This window comes from Hibiscus syriacus, unplaced genomic scaffold (assembly GCF_006381635.1).
Source record: "Hibiscus syriacus cultivar Baekdansim isolate YM2019G1 unplaced genomic scaffold, ASM638163v2 tig00116971_pilon, whole genome shotgun sequence".
Lineage (NCBI taxonomy): Eukaryota > Viridiplantae > Streptophyta > Magnoliopsida > Malvales > Malvaceae > Hibiscus > Hibiscus syriacus.
In genome coordinates, this window is record NW_024063495.1 from 6,442,339 (window position 1) to 6,463,121 (window position 20,783).

At 35.6% G+C, this 20,783-nt stretch overlaps 1 protein-coding gene and 1 pseudogene across 1 annotated transcript; one reads left to right on the plus strand and one right to left on the minus strand.

Moving 5' to 3' along the window:
- Nucleotides 1–216: 216 nt before the first annotated feature.
- Nucleotides 217–1,960, minus strand: LOC120191652 (protein ASPARTIC PROTEASE IN GUARD CELL 1-like). The gene has a single exon (XM_039194563.1). It carries the CDS (start codon nucleotides 1,935–1,937, stop codon nucleotides 468–470), a length of 1,470 nt encoding a protein of 489 aa, XP_039050494.1. The 5' UTR covers nucleotides 1,938–1,960; the 3' UTR covers nucleotides 217–467.
- A 4,851-nt stretch (nucleotides 1,961–6,811) lies between these two features.
- On the plus strand, nucleotides 6,812–13,620 carry LOC120191933 (annotated as a pseudogene).
- Nucleotides 13,621–20,783: the final 7,163 nt, after the last annotated feature.

The following is a 20,783-nucleotide window of genomic DNA, read 5'->3' on the forward strand; positions in this document are numbered from 1 at the left end:
CATATTAGTTTATTGCATCTGGATTGGCGGGAAATGGTGGGACCCGGATCAAAGTTGCTGTGGAATCTTGTTCGTGTCATCTAATAAGCGACGATACAAATATTATAAAGCTTGCCGAAAATGGTACCAACATACCCACTGGAGGTGGGACCATACATCACCCGTGTCTTAATTTATTTAGTTTCAGAAAAAGTAATACTTATTTAACGAAATTAATAAAAGTGAAAATAAAAAACTAATATTATCATGAAATTCTGGACTGATTTTACAATGAATAAGTAAAATATTCTACTACTAAAGTTAATGCAGATTTAAAACCCTAAAGTTTGTTTCTTTCCCTTTGGTATTTGTTCGAGTGGGACCCAACCTTCTTTTAATCTGCTGCCCCACTCGACTGAATGTAAAACAAAATCTTACTAGTTAAACCCCTTTTTTTAACCAGAGATTAAAAGGCTGTAAATTATGTCTTAACATTGATGTGAAGAGAAGCCGATCCTATTATCAACCAAATCGAAGCTGACACGTGTCCCCTGCTGTTGCACGTTACCGATGATCGACATAGACGACGACGTAGGAGCAAACGCGAAGCAAAACGTACCCGACGAGTCCAGGGGTATTAGATAGTTGTTAGCGGGTAAATCCAGCGATTTCCCACCGCCGAAATGAAACGACACCGTTGGCACCTTCACGCTGCTCCTCGAAGACAGGTCGTAACACGTGTCGAACAACGCCACCCCGCTCGTGCTCGGCAAGTCCTTCGTCAGTTTCACGAACGCGTCTCGGAGCGCGTTGTACGCCTGAGTTTGCAGCCGAGTTATGGCGGTCCCGCAGTCTATGATAACACCTCCTTCGCCCGAATCGTCCATGTCGAAGAGCTCTGGGGCGATTTGAACCGGTTGGCCTCCTACACTGAACCCGGTCAGACCGACGTAATAAAACGTATCGATCTTCACGCTCTTCATTAATGGAGCGACCACCGAGTCGGCTGGTAAGCCGGAGTTGAAATCCAAAGTCGACGAACCGCTCGAGTCACGATCCACTAAACAGTAAGAAAACGATGTCGCTTTGATCTGCGAACTTAAAGACAAGGTTCCACCGCCGAGTCCAAGCAAACCCGCCGCTCCAACAAACAAGCCTTCATTATCATGGCCACAACCCAAAGCGATGCCTTTGATGTTCCCGGAGTTACCGAACGACACTGTTTCGGTGACGAAATCACCGACAGTATATGACCCATCGCCGTACGAGACTTGGTATAAGCATTTCCCTCTACGGCAAGCGGTAACTTCTAGAGAAGTACACTGCCTCGACTTGCAAGTAATAGGACTGTAAGTGGAGGATTCGGATGGGTTAAAAATGGGGTCGGATTGTTGGTAACAGTCGGCACAGGGTTCACATTGGATCCAGTTAACATCACTCCCGGTATCGAGAACCACGTAGTATTGTTTAGCCGGGCTACCGACTCCGACCCGGGTGAAATAATCCCCACTCCCTTGGCTTGTCCCGGAAATAATCGGCGTAGAAAGCGCCTCAGCTTGGATCTTGGTCGGCACCGGCTTCAGCTCAGATTTCTCGACTCCATTAAGGGCAAAGAGGAGTTTGGTAGTGAGTGAGTCGACTCGGGAAGAGTCACGCTCGAGTCGGGATAGCACAAGATTTTTGTAGTCGGTGTGGTGGGTTTTGTGCAAGGATCCCCGAGAGTGGAGTGGAACAGAGAAAACAGAAGAGGAAGAAGAGTTGGAGAAAAGGGGTTGGTTTTGGGCCTGAGAGAAAGGTTCTACACATTGTGGATCGAAGGAGAGAATATGTTGAGCCTGTTGAAGAGACGAAGCGACATCGAGGGTAGTCGTGGTGGTCTCGGGAGAGAGACGAGCGAGAGAAGTGAATAGAAAAGAGAAGAGGAGAAGGAAGTGGATTGAAGAAGAAGAATAAGCCATGTTTGGGTTGGGGAGTGTGGAGAGTTGGGTTTTAATATGGTAGGGAAGGTCACGTCAAGCTTGTTGTATCTGAGACGGAGGAGCTTTGAACCAAACTCTGCTTTTTCATCGTCGATAAAACAAAAAACGGAAAGACATGTAGGGACGTAGTCAGGTTGCTTAAGCCTTAAGCACAATTATGGATTTTATTCCCTCATCTCGTTGATTGATCGAGGGTAAAGTATAGTAATGGTCACTGAACATTTCTGAATCTTGTATTTAGGTCTCCTAACTTTTAAAACTTGTAATACAGTCCCTCAACATTTAATCCATTTATAATATAGTCCCGCACCTATGAAAATTAAGGTAAATTATATAAATGGTCACTAAACTTTTTAGGTACTTGAATTTAGGTCCCCCAACTTTTAAAACTTACAAAACCATCCTCAATTTCATTCTAAACCACAAATTCCAAAGTAATTCAATTTCATTCTAAACCCTAAATTCCAAAATAATTCAATTACATTCTAAAACCCAAATTCTAAAATACTTCAATTTCTGTCTTTTTTTTATAAACGACACGAATGTCACTAAATTATTAATTAATTTACTTTTTATATTTAAAAACATATGATACTTTTTTAATATTAATTTAAAGACATGAAAATTTTTCAATAGTAAGAATATATGATAATAATTCATTTATTTAAAAATAAATATATTTCTAATTATTTGTGTATGTTTTTATATCTAATTATACGTGTTAATATATTTTATATCTTTCATATAAATATTAAGACTACATAAATAGCAGAGTCAAAATTTTATATATGAGTTATGTTAATTATAGTAATGATGTATAAATATATTTTATTTTTATATTATTTCTATTATAATTAAAATATAAATATTACCATGATAATTAAATATTTATTTACTTATTACATCGAATATTTTTTGTATAAAAATTATTTAATAAAATCATAAAAAACCCAATAAAAAAATAAACACTGAAGTTGACTACTTCAAAAAAAAATAAAAAAAATCAATAATTTAATATAATATACCCTAAGTTGATGATAACAATCAACTCAAAAGAGATGTGGTTTATGCCATGTTTTCGTAACGTACGTAAACTTTCTATTTCATGGTCACGTATTCTTTTAGTTCTAGCACGATCTATTTTTTTTAATTTTCTAATACACTTAACAAAATTATATTATAACTCGTTAAGTGGTTTCATAGGTAAAAAATGTTATTTTCTTTCAAAGTTTTAAATTCAAACAATTGTGTTTGTAGGGTATATCTATATTATTAATAAATTAAAAAATTTGAATAAATACTATCTTATAATCACATCAAACTATTAAAAAACTAAATTATAATTGAAATAAATAAAAATTATAAGGATATCAATTGGGGATTTTGATTCTTAATTTTTTCATTGAGAGATTGTGTTTTTTTATTCAATTTCTTCCATAATCATTTTTTATATTTAAATTATTGAAGGTCACTAAATTTACATTTACGAGGAGGGAGTGTATTTGTTTTCTTCACAAAAGTAAAAAAATCAAAACGCTATCACGTTCTTAAAGATAATCTAGTATATTCCTCCTTAAATTGAAATATTTTAGAATTTGGGTTTTAGAATGTAATTGAATTATTTTGGAATTTAGGGTTTAGAATGAAATTGAATTACTTTGGAATTTGGGGTTTACAATGAAATTGAGGAATGTTTTGTAAGTTTTAAAAAGTTAGGGGACCTAAATTCAAGTGCCTGAAAAGTTCAGTGACCATTTATATAATTTACCCTAATTTTCATAGGCGCGGGCCCATATTGCAAGTGGATTAAATGTTGGGAGACTGTATTGTAAGTTTTAAAAGTTGAGGGATCTAAATGCAAGCTTTAAAAATGTTCAGTGACCATTACTATACTTTACCCTATTTTTTTAAAATATTGTTATTATAAGCTATACATAAATGGTATCTCAACTTTTAGAAACTTGTATTTGGGTCACCAAACTTTCAAAACTTGTAATATAATTACTAAACTTTTAATTTGATTTCATTACAATCAAAGCTATTAATAAAAGCTAACCTGTCACGTTAAAGTATTTTTCTAAAAAAAAAAGACTTTTAAATTGGCAACCACCAACCTACTTTCGATTTCATCATCATCCCCAATGTTCTTCCAATCATTATAATCACTAAATGCAACACCCATACTCAATCATTCCATAATCTTTCCATCACTATCGAATCATTCATCATCATCATTTCATCTAAGTCTCAAACACCACAATCACGAGCAACAACCAAGCCAACCAAAACTCAAGCCACCATCAACAATCTTATTCTATCAACTTCCACAATCACAACTATCAATAACAAAATACAAGAAACAACATAAAAAAAAAACAAAAGAAGTAAAGATAAAATGAAAACTATTCATCTCGACCGTGGTGAATTTCTGATGAATGGAGCGGATATGAGTCAATTCTAATGATGAGAAGGTTTCATTTGACTAAAAAATTAACATGGTTCGATTTTAAGTTGATTCAACAGTTGATGGTGATTAGAAGATGAACATAGTTTGGCTAGGAAATTGGAAGGTTTTTCGACGAGTTTAAACCAAAAGAAAAAAATAAGAAGAGTAATTCAATTATCTTTTTGATTGGATAAACCATCAAATTACAATAGGAAACATGTGAAAGAAGGAGCGACGAGTTTGAACCAAAAGAAAGAAAGAGAAAAGATGAAGAGTAGTTTAATAATATTTTTTTATCAAAGAAACCATCGAACGTTGATAAAAAGACATTGAAAAGAGTGGCCGTTTTTAATTTCAAGTATGAGAAACTTAGGAGGGGGAGAAAAAACTTTAACATATCAACTTATCTTTAAGACAATTGACAACCATGAATAATGAAAGTGGATTAAGAGTTTAATGATTGTATTACAAATTTTACAAATATGATGACCAAATGCAAATGCTATGAAAGTTCAGGAACCATTCAATGCAATTTACCCACAAATTTATTTATTTATTTTTAAGGGTAAATTACATAATTATAAGAACTTTATTTTCTTTTCTATTTCACTCACTGCACTTTTAATTTTTTTTTTAATTTAATCACTGAACTTTATATATTAAATTATTTTTCACTCCGTCTATTTTTCCATAACTTTGAGATGACATGACCCTATTATTAAATTTTTAAATTAAATTAATATTTTATTTATATTATTTTCATTCATCACTGCTCATTTCTCGCTCATCTTCTTCATCCATTTGTTCTCTTTCTCCGTCACCCATTCGGTCATTAACAATAATATGATCGGTTTAACTCTCAAATCCTCGACATTGTTTTGGTAAAAGCTAAACAAGTTGTACAAAGGCTCGTTCAAAACAATGATAAATAGTTTGCACCATCGACGACTTAAAGCAAAGTTAAACAATCTACGCCACCTTCGACTCAAATGTAGATGCTAGAGAATGAGACCTCTATTTTATTTTTATTTATTTCTTTTTCACTGCTATTTTAGTTTTGTTTTATCCTTTGTTTTTCTCTACCTCTGATGCTCTCTCGAATTCAAAATCAATTTTTTGAGGTTTTAATCTTTGGGTGTTAAATTGGTCTTGATATTTTATGATAAATTATGTTGATTGTATAATTTAGAGAGTGTTTTAAATGGGTACATTCGGAGGTCTTCGATTTTAAGGATGATGCAAGGATGAAGTTTCTTGTTGGGTGTTTCACACTTGTTCTAAAAGGTTTTGGGTGTTTGGGGTTTAAAGTTTTGTTTTGAGTTTTCTTTTTCTTTTCCTTATTTTTTAAGCTTCAGGGGTGCATAGGTAGTGCATGGCTTCCAAGTGTTTGTATAATGTTGGGAATGAGAAGAAAGGGTGCATGATGATGGAGAGTTAAGTTGTGATAGTTGTCTATGTTGATTGAAGAGTGACAATGGATGTTTAAACAATGCTCGTGTTGGATAAGGGGCAAGGTTTTAAATAGCATTCGTGGTCACGTTTTCGGATATGTCGCATTTATCGCGGTTGCAGACATAACAGATGTCATCGCATTCACTGCGGGTGTCGCGATCGTGATTTTTTTTTTAAATTTTGCACAGCTTATCTTAAAACATAATAAAAATAAAATAGTTCAGAATATTAAAATATAGAATTAAAATGACTAAAATATAATAAAGTAAAGCATAGAGATCAAAATAAAATAATAACAGTGAGTAGATTATAAATAAAATAGTGACCAAAATGAAAGAAAATAAAAATATCACAGCTAATTTCGAAATAAAAAATATAAATGAGTGATTAAAATAAAACTAATGAAACTAGAGCATTATATTCAAAATAATTAAAAAAATGAGGAAGGGGTGACTATTTCATAAAAAGGCCCATAAATGTTAGGGACCTAAGAAGGATTAATCCTAAAACTTCTTAATAAATACTTCAGCAAAACAATAAGGTAAATTATCATGATCAGACCCTATGATCCAGAATAAAATTCATAATAGTCCAAACTCAATGACAAAAATACAAATATGTGGCTAAAGATGGGGGACTTAAATGAAATTAATCCAAAAATAAATTAATATAACCTAAAACAATACCCATGTGTGTGTACTTCATCTCTTCTATTTCTCTCCCTCTCCATCTCCATATATTAATCAAACTCTAAACGCAATATATTAATGTTTCAGAAGTTAAAGAAGAATAAATAGAGATTTAGTTGTAGTATTATTAGGAGTAAAGTTGAAATAGGATAGGTTTCATATACATTATTTATATAAGATTAAACATACGAAACATATCATCATCTTTCTACTTTACCTCACGCCTTTGGTGCCGGTGCGATTTCCTTTGCTTCAGAGTTCTTAGAATGGGCGGCGGTGGAGGTATCTCTTCTGGTCCCGGGAAAAGCTATGCCGGAAATTTTACTTGGAAGGTCTTTTTCGCTTGTGCTGTTGCTGCTTCGGGTGGATTAATCTTTGGTTATGATCTTGGGATTTCTGGTAAAAACGTTCTCGCTTTTCTTTTTCTTTTTATCATTCAACATTGTTAGTTCTGGAATATTAATGATTAATTTTGCAGGTGGAGTTACATCCATGGATCCATTTTAAAAAAAATTCTTACCGGAAGTTTATAATAAAGAAATATCTGTCCATCCTTCAGATGTTCAGTACTGTAAGTTTGACAGCCAAATATTAACGTTATTTACATCTTCGTTATATTTGGCTGCTCTTCTGTCATCCATAACAGCATCTCTGACCAACCGAGGACTTGGGAGAAGGACGACGATGATGCTCGGAGGTTTTCTCTTCGCCATTGGTGCCATTCTCAACGGCTTAGCTATAAACGTACCCATTCTTATTATTGGCCGGGTGTTGCTCGGCTTTGGCATTGGATTTGCGAATCAGGTACTCATCGGTTTTCATTTATTTGTTTAGATATTATCATATATGTTTTTGTTTAATCTGAATTTTATTTGCAGTCTCTTCCGATCTACCTATATGAGACACCTCCCTTTAAATACCGAGGAGCTTTGAACATTATGTTCCAATTGTCAATCACCATTGGTATATTAGTTGCCAACTTCTTGAACTACTTCACTGCTAAGATCGAAGGTGGGTGGGGTTGGCGAATAAGCTTGGGTGGAGCCGTTGTCCCTAGTTTGTGTTGCGGAAGACGGTTATCGAATAGAATAAAATCGCAACTAATAATTTGAGAAAATAAAAATAAAGATAAAGAAGACACAAAATTTACGTGGAAAACCCCTAAATAATATAGGGTAAAAACCACGGGCAACGGTAGAGGAATTTCACTATGAGAAAATATGAATTACAACCTCTCTCGATCTACCAAGAAGAAAACAATGATAATTCTCTCTTGATAAAAAGGAGAAAACAACTCTCAAGAAACTCTCTAAATTCTCTAGTATTGGGAGAAAAATGATTTGGGATGGTTTTGAAGTCAAATGAGCTAGGGTATTTATAGTTGAAGCTTAAGGACCAATCTTGTAAATACCTTAAAGTCCTAGTGACTATTTGTGAAATTTTACCCTTTCATTTTGTCAACAATTTAGGCTTACACTTTCGGTGCCATAAAAAATTGCATGTGCACCGAATTGCATGTGCACCGTTCTTGACATTCAACAATCTCCCACTTGAAGATTTGATTGGAACAATCATATCTTCACATCATTCTTTCTACCTTGTACCTTCATGTTGCTTACGTCTCTGACAGGCCACAAGAGGATCGACACCACGTAAATTTATCACCGTTGATCGCATTCGTCATGAAATCTGCTATGTTGTCTTTGGTATGGATCTTCTGCATATCTATTGTCCCTTCTTCCACATTTTCACGAATGAAATGGTATTGAACTCGTATGTGCTTTGTCCTTGAATGAAATGATGGATTCCTTGCTAGATGCAAGGCGCTTTGACTGTCACAAAATAGAGAGACATACTCTTGATTGTGCCCAAGCTCCTCCAATAGCATATTCAACCAAATTGCTTATTTACTGGCTTGTGTAGCTGGTACATATTCCGCCTTCGTTGCGGACGTAGCCACAACTGAATGCAATTTTGAAACCCAGCTTACAGCTCCACCAGCAACTTTGAACACATATCTTTTAGTATATTTGCTTTTATCCAAATCTCCTACATAGTCAGAATCTACATACCCATTGATTAGTAAGTTTGATCCTCCGTAACATAATGCAACATTTGAGGTCCCTTTGATGTATCTCAGGATCCTCTTTACTATATTCCAATGCTCTTTGTCTGGATTCGACATGTACCAACTAACCATTATCACTGCTTGCGCAATGTCTGATCTTGTGCATATCATAGCGAACATTAAACTTCCCATTGCTGATGCATACGATACTCGAGACATCTCATTCCTCTCTTCTTCACTGCTAGGACTCATACTGGAGGATAATTTGAAGTTAATAGGAAGAGGGGTAGAAATTGGCTTACAATCTTGCATTTTGAATCGTGACAAGATCTTCTTCAAGTAATTCTTTTGTGAAAGTCAAATCTTCCTATTACTTCTATCTCGGTGAATTTGCATCCATAGAATCTTGTTTGCTGATCTCAAGTCCTTCAATTCAAATTCCCTAACCAGTTGTGCCTTTAATTCTTCAATATGATCTTTGTTGGGTTCTGCAACCAACATGTCATCCACATACAACAACAATATAACAAAATCGTTATCACTAGACCTCTTGAAATAAGCACAAGGGTCTGCATTAAGTCTGTTGTATCCAAGGCACATAATGAAGTAATTAAATCTCTTATACCAACACCTCGGCGCCTGCTTTAGACTGTATAGAGATTTGTTCAACCTACAAACCAAGTTCTTCTTTTCTTTTTCTTCAAAACCTTCAGGCTGGAGCATGTAAATCTCTTCTTCAAGATTTTCAAGAAGAAAAGTTGTTTTAACATCTAGCTGCTCTAGATGTAAGTTCAATGTAGCACACATTGCCAAGACTACTCGAACTATTGTTAGTCGAATCACAGGAGAAAAGATTTCATTGAAATTAATACCTTCTTTTTGAGCATATCCTTTAACCACCAGTCTTGCACGATACCTCTCCACTTGATCATCACCATTTCGCTTGATTTTAAAGACCCATTTGTTACCAATTGGCTTCATTCCTTGTGGTAGTGGCACAAGGTCCAATGTATTATTTTTATGAAGGGCTTCGATTTCTTCTTGCATCGCCATCATCCATAATGAAGCATCTGAGCTGTTTATTGCCTCATGGTATGTTGATGGCTCACCATCCTCTGTTAAAAGGCAGTATGCAATATTTCCTTTTATAACATTATATGAGTGCCAATTGAGAGGTCTTCTCACACGATCTAATTGACGAGTTGTTGGAGCTTCATAACTCTCTGGTTCTTGTTCATCATGTGCTGGTTCTACTTCTGAAGAATCTCCTTGTTTAACTTGTATCTGTGTAGTCTCTGACTTTTCAGCCCTATCACCGTCTTCTTTTCTTTGTAGTTTATCTTCTACAAAGATAACATCCCTTCTAATGATCATTTTGCGGGTAGTGGGATCCCACAAGCGATACCCCTTTACACCATCAACATACCCCAAGAATTTGATTTCCTGGATTTGGATCCAGCTTTGAAATTTCTTGGGAGTTGTGCATCACATACACAATACTTCCAAATACATGGAGGTTTGAATAATCAACTGGTTTACTAGTCCACATCTCCATTGGTCTTCAGCTCTATTACAGTTGATGGAGCTCGATTTACCAAATAACAGGTGGTATTGACTGCTTCTGCCCAAAATGATTTTTCTAGGCCTGCACCCCTCAACATTGCTCTTGTTCTTTCTAATAAGGTTCTGTTCATCCGCTCTGTCACTCCATTTTGTTGAGGAGTGTTCGCCACTATGAACTGCCTTTTGATGCATTCCTTACTGCAAAAGTCATCAAATTCTTCACTTGTGCATTCTCCTCCATTATCTGTTCTGAAACACTTGATCTTATTTCCAGAATCAAGTTCCATCCGCGCTTTGAAGTTTTTGAAAGTTGAAAACACTTTCAGCTTCTTTTTAACAGGGTACACCCAATATCTCCTGGAGTAGTCATCAATAAATGAGACAAAATATTTTGCTCCGCCGAGGGATGTAACTGGTGCTTTCCATATGTCAGAATGAACCAATTCTAGAACACTTTTTCCTCTAGAATTTGATGCGTTGAATTTCAACCGGTGCTGCTTACTTGTTATGCAATGCTTACACAAAGTAAGTGATACATTTATTAAGCCTGGAAGTAGTTTTTGCTCCACAAGGACTTTCATTCCTTGTTCTGACATGTGTCCAAGTTTCTGATGCCATAGCATTGCAGAATCTAAACTACATGAACAACAAAGGCTTCTGCTTCTAGCAAAGTCTGTCCCTTCGGTATGTACAAGTTTGCTACTATCTTTTCGCCTTTCAGCACCACAAGCGCTCCACGGAACACCTTCATGATTCATTTCCATGTTTCATCTTGCTTGCATTATTATCCAACAATCCGTAGGATAATAATTTTTCTTCAGGCCTTTCATGTGCCACACATCTCGAACAACTTTAATTGTTCCATCATACATCTTCAATTTGATGGTTCCCACGCCAACGATCTCTAAGGCATGATCATTGCAACTATACACATATCCTCCTGAGACAAGTTCATAATGATGAAACCATTCTCTTCTTGAGGTCATGTGATATGTTGCTCCCGAATCAATGAGCCATATATCTGCAAATCGTTTTCTTCCTTCCACGGTGATTGACGCTTCACATCATAGAGCATCTCCATCATCTGAAGTATTTGTGGTATTACCTTGTGGATTGGAGTTTTTATTTAGACTCCAACCATCCTTCTTCAAGTGATCATTCTTTCCACAGTTGTAGCACTTTAAATTCTTCTTGCTCCTCGACTTCGATCTACCATGTTTGTGACTGCTGCTTTGGCCACGTTCTGTTGATCTCCCTCTCATCGTTGTCAACGCTTCTGCTTGTTGCAGATTTACTTGTTTATCTTCCTTGTTCTTGCGCCGATTTTCTTCTTGTAGAACAACAGCTGCAACGTCATTGAAGACTAGACTGGTGACATTACTGTTTGTCAAGTTGATGATGAGTTGATCATACGAATCAGGTAGACTTTGAAGTAGAAGTTCAGCACGTTCTTGTTCTCCTATTGTATATCTTAAAGATGTAAGCTGAGAAAATAAAGTGTTCAGCGTGTTTAAGTGCTCCGTCACTGAAGTAGATTCTGGCATCCGGATAGTGTACAATTTCCTCTTAAGGAAAATTTTATTGTGCAACGATGTGGCCTCGTACAATTTGGTGAGATGATCCGATATATCCTTAGCTGTCTTCTCCTCCTCGATGCTTGACAATACTTCATCTGTTAATGCTAGATGAAAGTTTTCCATAACATTCCTGTCCATTTCGATCCATTTGTTGTCATCTGTGAAATCTACCGGCCTTTTACTTATAACTGCTAGACAACATTCTTTCCTCAGGATAGCCTTCATCTTCAATTTCCACAATGAGAAATTTCTCCCATTGAATTTTTCATTATCAAATTTCGTTCCCATAACTTCTATTACGGATAGCTCCCACTATTTCACTATCGTGAATAGTTCTTTGGAACCTTCAAAGAATGGGTAATACCTTCTTACTTTCTTATGTTGGAGGATCCAGGCAACCACAAAGACAATAAGCAGATATTAAACACTCAAATTTGGCTAGAATACCAATTGTTGCGGAAGACGATTATCGGATAGAGCAAAATTGCAACTGATAATTTGAGAAAATAAAAATAAAGATAAAGAAGACACAAAATTTACGTGGAAAACCCCTAAATAATATAGGGTAAAAACCACGGGCAACGGTAGAAGAATTTCACTATGAGAAAATATGAATTAGAACCTCTCTCGATCTACAAAGGAGAAAACAATGATAATTCTCTATTGATAAAAATGAGAAAACAACTCTCAAGAAACTCTCTAAATTCTCTAGTATTGGGAGAAAGCTAAAATGATTTGGGATGATTTTGAAGCTAAATGAGCTAGGATATTTATAGTTGAAGCTTAAAGACCAAACTTGTAAATACCCTAAAGTTTTAATGACTATTTGTGAAATTTTACCCTTTCATTTTGTCAACAATTTAGGCTTACACTTTCGGTGCCATAAAAAATTGCATGTGCATCGAATTGCATGTGCACCGTTCTTGACATTCAACAGTTTGATCTTTTTCTTTGGTTGCTGTTTCCTCTCCGACTCGCCAAACTCGTTGATTGACAACAAATTAGAAGAGGCTAAAGATATGCTGAGAAAGATCCGTGGCATCGGAAACGTTGATGAAGAGTTCAAAGATTTGGCAAAGGCTAGTAAGGCAGCCAAGTTGGTTCAAAACCCTTGGAGTGAGATTATGAGCAGAAAATACAGGCCTCAGCTCACCTTTGCTGTATTGATTCCCTTGTCCAACAATTAACAGGCATGAATGTGTTCATGTTTTATGCTCCTGTTTTGTTCAAGAGCATGGGATTTGGCAACAACGCTTTCCTTATGTTCGCGCTCATCACTAGCAATGTTAATTTTTGTGCAACACTTGTTTCCATTGCCACCGTCGACAAGCACGAAAGGATAACTCTTTTCCTCTCCGGTGGCCTTCAAATATTTCTTTGTGAGGTAATCACAGTTTCAATTTACCAACATTTAAGCATTTTGATTTTGCTTACTAAATTCATCGCTTTCAATATCTTTTCAACTTAGCTTGTGATGACTATTTCACTTGCTCCCAAATTCGGTACGAGTGGGAATCCGAGTCAACTTCCACTTTGGTTCTCCGTTGTCGTTGTAGTAGCAATGTGTTTTTACATAGCCTGTTTTGCATATTCATGGGGTCCTTTGGGTTGGTTAGTTCCCAGTAAGATATTCTCACTTGAAATCTGTCCCGCTGCTAAAAGCATAACGGTCACAGTCAACATGATTTTCACATTCGTCATTGCTCAAGTCTTTACGGCTATGCTTTGCAACTTGAAGTTTGGATTGTTTATCTTCTTTGCATTCTGTGTGGTGGGTATGAGTTTTCTCATCTATAAGTTATTGCCCGAGACAAAGGGAGTCCCCATTGAAGAAATGACCATTGTTTGGAAGAATCACCCTTATTAGGGCAAGTATGTAGATGATGTCAAGCTTTCTCAAGCCATGAAATGGGCGCAATCGTTTAATCTTCTTTTAGAATACTTAGATTAGATTAAGATCAACTTTTGTCAGTTAATTATTGTTTTTTATTTGATATTAGTAAGAATTATTTTTTAATTAGTTGTTTTCATTATAAAGAATATATTTACATCGAACACATTCAAAACTTAATAGAAATTCAATTAAATTTTGTAAAAAAAAACTGTTAAAGAAGCTCAATTCAATTATTTTCAAAAAATATTATTGTACAGTAACAAATCAATTAAATTTCAAAAAATGTTAAAGAAGCGCAATTCAATTATAATTATTAAATTTAGAGCCATAAAAACTGAAGCACTAATGCAATAGTAAGATAGATGGAGGGCGGTTTAGGTTATTTCTAAGTATACTCGGTAGGTTTCGAAAGATAAATGTGCGCAGTGTAAGCTGCCATGGAAAAGGAGAAGCATGAGCCCAATTGTAAATGGTTCTTCTCAAAGGAAGGAGGTTAGCCAAGCGTGTGCTGTTAGAAAGGAAATTACGGGGCATGTGGATGAGGAATAAGTTAGAAAGCTAAAGAGATGTTTGATAGGAGTTATGGCTGGTGTTTGTAGTGTTGGGAGTATCGTTGACAGATTATATATCTGGGGTTTAGGGGAAATTAAAGTTCAGAGACTTCGTGGGAACTTCTTTCTGCTGACCATTGAGGATGAAGATCTATTTATCATGCTTGAAGACCTCCAATGGTCATACTTGAAGGAGATTTTTGTGGATGTGACGCTTTGGATAGAGTATTTTTGCCATGAGAAGAGAGAGTTGTTTGGTTAGAGATAGATGGGTTACCGTTGCATTGCTGGAATAATATCACTTTGAAGAGATTAGTTGTCTTATAGGGTTGTTTTGTGGCTTTTGGAGAAAATTTTAGTCATAATTTAGATTGTGAGAAAGTTAATGTGCTGATTTCTACTTCATCGGAAGCTCAGATTGATGAAGCTGTAGATGTAATGGTGGAGAATAAGAAGTTTGTTGTTCGTGTTCTTGAAGTAAGGATGGTGGATCATTCGTTAGGCAATTTGTCTAAATCTGAAATTCTGAAGAAAAAAGATATTGAGGATGAGAAGGTTGGGGTTGAGGTTGAGACTTATAATGCAGGTGTTTCACCGGAAAAAATATCCGATGAACCGTCGGTGGCGTCTGAGTTGGGCAGTTCTGATGGCAAAGAAGGGCCACCTCATGGTGGCAGCCCTATTGATGTCGCATGCTCTGGGGATAGCATTGGTTGTCGTAAAAAGGTTAGTATAGGGAAGTCGTTCGAGGTAGGCTGTGGTGTCGAGGAAGGTGGAGAGAATGTGGGATTTCAAATTTTAGATCAGGTTAATCACATGGGGTTGTAGGGATTGGATATTGATGGGGTTAAGAGGAAGGCTGTAGAGTCATATATGGTCAGCCATATTTTAGACGGGGTTTCTAAGTTAGAGGACAGAGCTTTGGTCGGTGATTCAGTAGTAGTTTCCCCAGGTATTGGGCTTCCTCTAGGGATGGGCTTACAGGCTGAAGTTTCAATGGATTCTCCTACAAATATTTTGGCGGCTGTAGGGGGAGGTGTGATGCTGTTAATTTGGGGCATGTTAACTCCATGGAATTAGACAATGCAAGTTTAATGAAAAATATGAAATTGAGAGTTTGGGGGGTGTCCTAGAAGATGTGTCGTGCTTGCCAGTTTTGTCCATTAGGAATAATAAGAATATGAAGAAATTCGGTTCTCTGATGGACATCCAGGATTCAATCCTCTCGAAAGCTGAAAAGAGTCGAAGAGATCGGGCGTTGAAGAGTTCCAAGTTGAAGAAGTCTAATCTAGAATCCTCTGAATTGTATGGTAGATCTCTCTCAGATTCATATTTAAAGAGAAGATGGGTTACTGTGTATGTTAAAGCGGAGGAGACGTTGTCAGTAGCTAAGTTGCTTGGTATTAAGTTTGCTGGTCCCGAAAGGAAGGTTCTCGAGGAGTTAGTGTCGTTAGAATTGAGTGGAGGATAGTGAGTGAGGTGTGGTGTATGCGTTAGGTTGTGTATTGGAACTTTGAGGTCTCTGCCGTGGTTTTTTTTAAGGTCCTGGAGATGATTAGCTATAGGGTTTTTTGTGGTTTTGTTTTGACTTGTAGTGGGGGTCTTGGTTTTGGGAGATGTTCAGTTTCCTAATGTGTGTAAGTTATCTACAATGATTTTTTAGTAGGTGTTGGTGTAAGTTTAAGAATTTAGATTGGTTGCTTTTGTTGGGAGCGTAGATGGGAGTTTTCTTGGTATGTTCATGATTTCGTTTTCTTGGCTTTTGAGGTGTTTTGGTGGGTTCTGGTTTTCTAAGGTTAGAGTGATGTTATCAAGGATTTCTTGGTATGTTTATGAGTTCTGTTTTTATTTGAGTATTGGGAAGGTGCACGCGACTTTACATGTTAGAGGAGAGGATTTTTTGAAGCTTTGGAGGTAGGTAATGGGGCGGTAGTGGGAGCTGAGGCTGAGTCCTGAGTTGTTTTTGATGGATAATTGTATGAAGAGTACCTCATAGTGCGTTATGGGTTTCTGAATTTTGTCTTTATTTGATAGAGAAATGGATTTTTTAGTGCATTGGAGGTAGGAGGTGGATTGCATGTGCGTGTTGAGGTGGAACATTGGGCTGTTTTAGAATGTTTTGCGCAGGTTTTTTATAAGCGTTGGGTAGTTGGATTTTTGAATTACAAAACAATGTGTAGTGGGGAACCATCGCATTTCCCGTTGCCTCATTTGTTTTGTTTTAATATTTTCTTGGACGAGATTAGTGGGGCGCAAGAGGGCGTTGTGAGGGAGTCATGCGCATCTTTGGAGGGAATTGAGGCCGGTTTGCAGGTGGTATTTGCTGATGGTTTATCGATCATGACTATCGATGTGAGCAGAGGGCTGCGTTAAAGGTTATGGAGGGAATTGACTTTTTATTTGTTTTAGACTATAAGCATTTCGTTAAAGGTTGTGGAGGTACAATTGGGTCATTTTGCCTAGATTCTAATTTCGACGCAACCTTGAAGTCTTCCCAGAGTTGTCGAGGTAGTGCATTATAGAGGCCATGTGCATTGCAAGACGGTTACTCTCTCATGTGGTAAGAAAGCTGAACAAAGATCATGTGCCCATAGTGGATGAAGTTATCAATCAAGATGAAGGAATTTTAGTACGGTTGCTTATTGTTTTTAGTCTGGTTGCGGTCTTTTCATCGACTTTCTATGGCTGTCCACTTTGGAACTTTTGGAATCGTTTTTGCTGTCTCTGTACGCATTGATTTGTCGAGGAAGTCTTTTTGGTTTGAAGAGTTGTTGTTTCTTAGATGGGTGCAGTCTGTGCATATTTTGGTCAGTAGTACTTTTTGTTCTTGACTTGTCTTTATCTAGGTGGTGGTGATCTTTGTATGCATGGCAGTCGATTTTGGATTGTGTTTGTATTGTTCTATTATGTAGAACTATTTTCCTCCAATTAGACTAGGGAGGTTTTTAACGAGGCTTATAAGTTATTATTCGTCTCTTGATTTTATTAAATCTACTTTCTTATCAAAAAAAAAATTATTAAATTTGATTATTGATAAATTTATCTGGCTAAATAAAATAATGTATAGTAAAAATTTCAATAATGAATGAATAATTTATACGATAACAATTGAACTATATAATAATTTTATTTAATTTGATAAGTTTTAAAAATTATTTGATAATTCATGTTTATATTATTGACGACCAAGTGAATGAATGTATATACTCTTGGGTTCTCTTTCCCTCCATCTAACAAATCATCATTGTTGTTTGATCCCACTCTTAATAACAATAAAGCATATTTGGAGAGTGTTAATGTATTTTAGAGGATGTTATGATGACGAGATTATCAGTAAATAGTGAGCTTCAAACTCAAAACAAGAGTTCCTGCAAAGTTTGTTCCAGGTGTCTTAGGCATCAATTATTGGGTCGTCAGCACTGATTTAGTCAATAATTCTCATCTCCCCATGGTGGAAGAGGCTTTAGCTCTTACTGCAGCAGTAATTCAACACGAGTAAAAAAATATGATTCCATGCTCTAGAGATTCAAGACAAGGTTCTCTCAAAATTGGAGAAAGAAAAGAGAGGCAAACTTAAAGACAACAATGACAATCATAAAACTACTCAACTACCCAAAATCAAGACATCACGCAGCCACAAGCTCTTCAAATTTGGGGTGTTTAAATTTTCGAACTAATTCGGTTAATCGATCGAACCGAATTAGTTCGGTTAATTCGATCGGCCACTGAATTAGTTTGGTCGGTTAACGATTAATGTTTTTTTAGATATTTGGTTAACAGTTAATTCAGTTCGAAATCGGTTAATTAACCGAATTAACCAAATTAATCGAATTAGCCCTTAAATATTTATTAATATTTTTTTCACCCCATAATTTGCTAACCCCCACTTAAATATTTTCTTTCCCTTAAATATTGTTTCACACATAGGCATAGCATGGGTGAGGCAACACTGCTAGTGTAAATTATTATCATTTCTCTTGTTCTTGGTTTCAGCTTTGTTTTTATCAACTTCGATGACAGCCTGGCAGGTGGGTTCTTCTATGTCTTTTTGTTGCAACTTTTTAGTTTATGGTGCATGTCATGCACGCTTTGTCGATCAAAATATTGAAATTACTTTTTAAAGTAAATTTTTTATATGTATATAGAGCTACTGGTGAGACAAGATTCAACCTTGAGTTTTTAACATGCTTTTTCCATAGAATAATGGGGTTTGAAGATGGCGGATGAAGTATTTTGCATGTTTAATATTATAAACTATTTTTTTAATTAAAAAATATTAAATTATAAAATTATAAAAAAAATTTGGTTAATTCGAAAATTAACCGAAATTTATTCGGTTCGGTTAATACTTCATAAAAAAGTTTGGTTCGGTTAAATAAAAAAAAATTAGTTAATTCGGTTAAGGGTATTTCGGTTCGGTTTCGGTTCAGTTTTATCCGATGAACACCCCAACTTCAAATGATGCGAGTATTTTATTAATCCTCAATGACATATGTATTAAAAAATATTAAATTATAAAATTATAAAAAAAATTTGGTTAATTCGAAAATTAACCGAAATTTATTCGGTTCGGTTAATACTTTCATAAAAAAGTTTGGTTCGGTTAAATAAAAAAAAATTAGTTAATTCGGTTAAGGGTATTTCGGTTCGGTTCGGTTCAGTTTTATCCGAATGAACACCCCAACTTCAAATGATGCGAGTATTTTATTAATCCTCAATGACATATGTAGGCTAGTTTTATTAGATGTGCTCCACGCTTACACAAGAGTCGAAAAAAGATTGCATGAACAGGCCTGGCCCAATACATGTGTCAGATGGGCATTAGCCCAAGGCAGCATGTTTGAGGGGCATCAATATGAACCTTCAAGTGTCTGATCCAAATTGGGAGTTGGTCAGTACCAGGTAAAGTAAATACGCATGCATACAACAGAAATTGAGTAACTGCATTCAGAAACAAGAAGATTCATACATTAAGTTCTGAACCAGCAGGAGCAAGAGCTTGTGCACGTTCCATTGCAGCCCTTATTTGCTTTGCATTCTCAATCTTTGGTAACATTACAGAAGCTCCACATTTGCATGTAACACCAAAGTGCATTTTCCCTTACAAGACAGAGCATTTTCCTTTCTCTCATGTCCTAGTATCACCAAAGTGCATGAAGCACTTGAATCCATATACTTGGAGTTCAAGTAGTGGTAATATATATACATATATTTATTCTTTTACATGTCAGCATAGATTGTTCCAAATAAACTAAACAAACAAATGTACACGTACATACAAGAGACTTTTATATTTGGTAATTTATCCAAATAAACTAATATTAGGAAAGTAAACGAGATTACGTTATTGGAATACAAGTAGATAAATGTTACCATACTTTCAGCATCTCAGATGCAGTAGGGCGTAGACTTGCATCCTTTGTAAGGCTCTTAGCAACGAAATCATGAAAGACGAGGCTCTATTTTGCTTCATATTTTGCTCTTGAAATTCTATCTTCGAAGCATGATGACTAAAAATAGATTGAACGGATTAACAATTCTAAGCATCGAAGGTCAATTTTTACAAAGTTTTGATTATCATAAAATAATAGAGGTTTTTGCTTTAAAAAATGCACAAAGGCATCATTTTAGGTGATATTTGTAACCTTGTAGGTTTTGGTTTGTATTAGTATTGATATTGTTTGACTATGATTTCCATTACATTTTTGTTTTAAAAAATTATTTATGTTTTGTCTATTATACAATACAAGTATAGGGGCATAAAATTATTATCTCGCCCAGGGCATTAAAACTCAATGGACCGGCTCTGTGCATGAACATCCACCAAATTCATGGTCATCGAGGGAATATGTAGAACATGAGTAGCAACCTCATAACATCATGATCATATCTATCTTTCACATTTTTCCTCAATCTTGAACATAGGAGAACTCCCTTAACACATTAAGAGTTCAAACATTATCGTTATCACTATGCTGAAACAATGAGAAATTATGCCACTAGCTTGTCCAGTATTTCAAACAACTCTCGGGTGGACAAAGCTGAATATCAAGAGAGCTTCGCCATCACTCCAACAGGGAAAAACCGAAGAAAAGCACCGTAGAAATATCACAAAAGCTTTGTAGGATAAGGTCATATTGAATCTGCTCAACAAAATAACGAAGACTACAACACCTAACTCGCATGGAAGCAGACATGCAAATAAGGCAATTAGCATAATATCATCCCAAATTTAAGTTAAATCAAAGACATAATAACGAATTTAAGTATATACATATAGTTTGTGATGAAATTAAAATGTTGAAAAAGTTTGAGAATCAATTTAGAACAAATGATGTAGTTTGGGGATACAAATAAAATGTTCAAAAGTTTAAAAACTAATTTATAATAAAAGTCATTGTTTAAGGATAAAATTCAAACATTTAAAAATTATCGGGATCAATTTAAAAAAATATTATAATTTAAAGATATATGATACAATTAACTCTTTCGAATATGTATATATAAGAAATTGGTCCGGTCAGATTGGGGAGAGCCCATTGGTTAAATAAAACCAAATACGATATTCTTTAAAAAAAACAAAAA

What these genes read in the sequence shown, in the direction of transcription:
- LOC120191652 (XM_039194563.1), bottom strand. Translation starts at nt 1,937, where the DNA reads ATGGCTTATTCTTCTTCTTCAATCCACTTCCTTCTCCTCTTCTCTTTT.